Source organism: Dermacentor variabilis, chromosome 8, assembly GCF_050947875.1.
Source record: "Dermacentor variabilis isolate Ectoservices chromosome 8, ASM5094787v1, whole genome shotgun sequence".
Classification (NCBI taxonomy): Eukaryota; Metazoa; Arthropoda; class Arachnida; order Ixodida; family Ixodidae; genus Dermacentor; species Dermacentor variabilis.
Genome location: NC_134575.1, coordinates 14,167,579 through 14,173,349, shown reverse-complemented (window position 1 = coordinate 14,173,349; position 5,771 = coordinate 14,167,579). Strand labels below are relative to the sequence as shown.

The following is a 5,771-nucleotide window of genomic DNA, read 5'->3' as shown; positions in this document are numbered from 1 at the left end:
ACCGAATGGTACGGCCGGAGCAGTACTTGCCAGCGCACGCAATCTCACCAGCCATGGTCTTCTTTAAGTGCTTATAGTGTGATGAACATCGAGAGGGCACCAATATTAATTTAGGCTTATGGCGTGTAAATGACAGCTGTGTTATATAGTATTTGTCCTTCAAAGTGAATGCTCAAATGGTCAGTTATATAGCCATGCACAAGACGCATATAAAGCAAACTATTTTATCTTTAGTCATAGGTCACAATATATGATCCAACCGCATCGTCATTTCGCGTTTTTCTTTCTCTGTCTTCGTCTTTTATTAGCGGTTAGCATGACATGCAGTAAACGCCGACTATAGGCCGAACTCAAGCTCTTCTGAAGACGATAAAGGGTTGGGCAAAACCCTTTTTGGTAAGGGAGAAACATAGTAAAATAAGAGAAGAACACTTCATTAAAGCAAACGAGTAATAAAAGCTCTCCAAAGTGTAAAATGACTACCTATGCTGCATAATCTGCCATTGTGAAGTACCCCGATTCCTGTCCCACGTGAACACCGAGAATCCACTTAAAAGTGGAACACGAGGCGAGCGACCACACGGCTTCCTCGACGTTCTAATGAACTGCACTACCAATAGCCTTCCCACAGTGGTCTATCGCAAGACCACGACACGCGAATATACTTCAATGTTCTACCTCATCGATGTTACACCGCGTTCGCCGTCTGTGCTCGAGCCCTACAAGGTGCAAAGCACAGGGGCCTTTGTGTAGAACTAACTGCCATGCAACTGCTGCCACCGTCAGCTGCCGAAGGAGCAAGAACGTTGTGCGTCAGCGCCTGCCCATCAAACTGTGCAAGTTGTGCGGTGTCATTCTCTGTGGACGCGGCGTGACCATATAATCTCGTGACTAAAAGCTTCGGGTTACGCATGTTCCTTCCAACTAATTACGTGGTCAAATGGTACTCGTGAAGGACCCACTCAATAGACGCGCTACCCAGGTGTAAAAAAAAGAAACAAAGATACAAGGTATCGTGCAAAAGAGGTCGTGTACGCTACGTTCAAGAATCTGGAAACTTGAAAAAAAAGCGCCTAAAACAGCATCAATAAAACGTTGCCATAGCCATTTCCAACACACTAAAAGAAGACAGATCACTCCATAAACGAGGATTCTGCGTCCGTTATTCCTACGGGGAAATTGTTGCTGACACAGTTACTGTTACAATAATTCCACACTCAGACGACGAGCCAAGTGATAGGCAGGATACGTCACAATCTGCGCGATATCTACGCTAGCCCAATCATATCATTCATACTAAACCTGGAGTCATGGCCTTTGGCTCTCCATTGAGAAGGAAAGAGTTATACGGGCCGGAAAACGTCAAGCTTAGCCCATCCAAAAGGATGGGCAGTCGGACGAGTTGGTACGGTACATATTCGTTTGTAGCGCGAAGTGACACAGACGCAGACTATAAGAAGACTAGAAGAAGACTAGAAGAAGACTAGAAGAAGCGCTCTACGTGAGGTGCACGTAGAGCGCTACGCCTACGCCTACGTGAGGTGCACCGGAAATGAAGGCGTTGCCCAGCGGAGCCGTTTAGCATCAGCAGTTCACGCGGGCCAGCGCCAGTCTCCGTTTGGAGGGCGGGCACAAAGCGTGAGAGTACGCTACCAGAGATATTATGATTGTAAGGATGCACCAGAATGCTCTTGCCACGTTGACGCCAGCTGACCTAGGTAAAGAGTTCATGATTTCCATGCGTGTAAAGTGCACTACAAGTTTTCCTTTTCCTTTGTCGTCTCAAGTATCAACTATACTTATCCGTGTCCATCATAATTACACATAATTTATCAGACAATCATCTGACAGCGCACTGTGGTATAAAGGCGGCTAATTACACTTAGCATATTTAGGGCCAGCAGACAAGGAGAGGAAGGGAGATGACAACACGATGAACTAACTTCAACAATTTTATTACCAGAAAACAACCACCTAATAACTCATGCACAGTGGCGCCACGTAATCCAAATTCAGACTTCCAAAAAGACCATCTCCTTATCTAACAAGTCGGCGGAAGGTGCACTAACACACGTTTTACTATGTCGACAGATATCCTGAGACAGATATCTTTGTGCTTTGTGCTTATAACCTTCCCGACTAAGACTCTTGTAGAGCAAGATTTCTTCAACGTATTTCCAAAGCACAAGTTTGTATGCTCCTCTTACATACTTCGAGTGAGCGCACCGATACGCAACAGGGGCTCGTTGGTCCTTGGTTTTACTCCCAGCACATGTGCCATTCCGTGAACTCAAGCTGAGTATCTAAGAAGCACAGCATTTATCACTTGGCTCTTCATCCGTGAGAGTAAGCATGCTATGGCTTTCAGAAAAAAAAAACATTGAAGAGCCTATGTACTCTCGAATGTGCGTTTGGTTCGAAAAAGACTAGATATTCGTCAACTTACCAGATTACTTTAACCACCCTGTGCTTCGACAAGGTTCACCTGCAGGTTTTTGCTGTTGCGTTGTCGTCTTTCTTCCTGTCCGCGTCCGCTGGTGCTAACTCTGCCTTCCAAGCCAGTTTACCGACACGCCCAACAAACGGCCATGCTATAATTAACACTGTTTATACTTTTACTTTCATGAAGGGAAATCACTGGCAAAAGTTTGCTTTCTTTGTTCGGCAGCTTCACGACAAGAAGGTGCGCTCGTGACTACGTCCACAATGGTATCACCATACCTGCTGGAACCAGCATCGTTATTGCCAACCATTACATGAGCAACGACCCAGCTTACTGGAAGGAACCCGAAAACTTCGATCCAGAAAGGTGTTATTTTTTTCCTACACTGCTAATGTTTTGGTGTCTTCGTTGAAGTCTCTTGGGTTCGCGAAAATGTTGTCGCAGATAGTCCGAGGGATTGAGAGAACCGACGCGCATTAACACAGCTTCGCAAATGTGGCGCATATTTTTTAGTCCTTCGTCGTGACAAACACCTGCCGGTAGAATCTTCTCAAAAGAGGTTCCAAGCGTGGCACATGGGGTGCATCCGGTATGGGTTTACTTATTGCATCTGTAAACCGTAGCTGGCTGAAATTTTCCGGAGTCTTCCACTTTGCCATCCCTCAAAGCTTATGTGTTGCTGTGAAACCCCATAAATGTATTTATCATGAATAAAGCGAACTCACCAAATTTTGGACATTGTGGTTATGCATCCCCCTGCTTGTTTTATTACACGGCGCAGTCTTGGGAAACAGTTATGGCGTGCGTATATATTATGTTCGATGTGAGGAGAGGGAGAGGAGAGAGTGACATAATAAGCGTCAGTGCTATACTGCAAGATCGTGGACTGCTTGCGCTAGCAATCGCATTGTCTGTATAAGTAATCAACGATGAGCTCACTTATAAGCATTCAAAGCAAACAGCATGCAAGAGCCGCAGTCTGCAAAAACTAGAGCACACGTCTGAATCCATGTGTTAGACCGGCATTCCTACTGCGAAGTTCCATTTGTCCCTGCACTCTCTGCTCAGATCTCAATCCATAACTGTACTACTTAATGAAAACAACTATTCGCTCGCCAAAGGGCTAAGATGTATCATGGACGTCACTTCACGAAGTTTATGAAATCTCATTATAGAATATTGTAGCAGATTGCTCGAATATCTTGATTTCTTTTTAGAGTCGGAGGTCTTGACAATGAAGAGGTGGCATTTACAATGACCGGCTTCTCGCTCGTTAAACTTACAACCACGCTCAGATGACATTCGTGAGAGCAAGTTCTTGATACAGATAAGGTAAACCTACCATCAAGTTTCAGCTCATCGTTTACTTTGTGCTCCGCTCAGATATATACATCCAAGAATTACCACGCACTCGCACAACGCAAACGCTAAGGTGACTGTGTACGTACAACGCTCATACCAGCAGCGGAAATACCGCCAGCGCGGATCTCGGGCACCACGCTCCGTTGCTTAGGAGATTCAACAGACCTTCACGGTGCACACACTTCGCTGCTTTCTCATTATGCAGTTAGACAGATTCAGCGTCGCTTGCGTGTCTGGGAGACACGCTTAACAAAAATGCAATGTCAATGTGCAATGAAGCTTAACTGGCCCTCCTTGCCTGGAACTCCTTGCAGATTCAGCCCGGAAAACAAATGCCAGGTAGATCCCACCGTGTACCAGCCTTTTGGTCAAGGCCCTCGGAACTGCGTAGGAATGCGCTTCGCTCAGCTCGAGATGAAACTAGCCATGGCGAAGCTACTGGCACAATACAAGCTTACTCTGGATGACCGTCACATTAAGGTGTGTGCTTCCAGAAACCATTAACTACTGTTTCAAATACAAGGTGCAGCTCACATCGGAAGTTGATCGATAGACAAGCAAGCATTGTTAGGTATGACTCACTTCAACGCGACAATATTATAAGTACGACTATGAGACCTGTTTAGCTTAGTTGATGCATTCTTCGTCGACGTGGTCATGCACGAGAAGCTCATCCCTGTTAGCATGTGCAGGACAAACCATGTCCTCAGTGTGTTTCATTGTGGGTGGCTTGTTTTTAGTGTGTGCAAATCTACCAAACTGCAAAGCAACGCGTCCCCTACGGGATTCGAAACTTACGTGCGCTCCAGTTCGCAACATTGTTCGAAACCCACCACGTGCTACTATAATATTGAAGGGCGCCGAAACATAGCTCATTATAATCCTAAGCTCTCAGTTGAAATAGCGTTACCTAAGTAGTTCGTTGCTGAATTTCCAAGTGCAGAGAAAATTGGAGCTGTTCCACCTTTTTCTGTGTTCTTGCAGGAGAAACATTTGGAGATTGAATCGTCATTCATCTTGGCGTACCCCAAGAACGGAGTATGGCTCAAAGTCGAAAAAATTTCCCCATGAGGTCCGCATTTTTCACGGACCCAAGAAATTATTGCGCACTGAAGCTATTTATCCCAGTTGTGCACTCTATGAAACATATCTGAAAATAAACTGGTTCTTTCACTTTATTAACAACTGATGGTATTCTTCATTCTTCCGTTATAAATATCCATGCCAAGCCACCTTCGAATTCGTGCGACGGTCCCCGTTTGACACCAGCCGACGTCAAAAAGAACTAGGGAAGAGAACAAATAATAAGAATACTCATAGTAAAATTACCGACGCAAAATTCTGTGGTTTTCTTTAGTGTGACTGTGCCTCAGAACATGTTGAATTTGTGCGTATTTTGCGAGTACTCAAAAGCAAAGAAACATCGTGCGCACCGTTGAACTGCTTCTTCAGGAGATGCCGTAGGTCACTCGCGATATCAACAAATGTACGTTTCTCTTCTGAGCACGGTGTCAAGCACTATGATCATGAGCATGTCAGCGAGCGAATCAGGAAGTCCTCCCGCTCACGGCCTAATACTTTTTTTTTTTGCTATCTGCCATTCTCTCTTGTAATTGATAATGTGGCTGCTTGTTTTTCAATAGTCATTTATATATTTGACTTTCATATTGACACGTGTACTTGTTTATCTTTCTCCGGTGACCACTTTTCACCGGCTAACAAATCTTAAACGTTATCGCTCGGCGCAGCACGCACCTGCATGTATCAAATAATTCGCGAACGTTATCAGTAGTTCTATTCATTGTCTGCTCTCACAGAACGTTGTGTAATCCGACTGTACGTGCGACGCGAACTGTAGCACTTTCTGGAAGGCACGCGACACCAGCGAATACGCTGCAATCTTCGACGAGTCAGGCATTAAAGCCAACGCGCTTGATCCGCAGACCAGATTGTCGACGATCGACGG

The 5,771-nt window shown here is 45.2% G+C and overlaps 1 protein-coding gene across 4 annotated transcripts in view; it reads left to right on the top strand.

Moving 5' to 3' along the window:
* The window catches only part of LOC142590887 (cytochrome P450 3A4-like), a 35,275-nt gene extending 30,292 nt beyond the window's left edge, over positions 1-4,983 (top strand). For 3 of the 4 annotated variants that reach the window (XM_075703290.1, XM_075703289.1, XM_075703287.1), the window contains 3 exons: positions 2,669-2,809; positions 4,120-4,285; positions 4,790-4,983. In XM_075703290.1, coding sequence (XP_075559405.1) covers positions 2,669-2,809; positions 4,120-4,285; positions 4,790-4,876 — 394 coding nt within the window. In that variant the 3' untranslated portion in view covers positions 4,877-4,983. The remainder of the gene's footprint in view (positions 1-2,668; positions 2,810-4,119; positions 4,286-4,789) is intronic. The other variant, XM_075703291.1, reaches the window with a different exon arrangement.
* Positions 4,984-5,771: the final 788 nt, after the last annotated feature.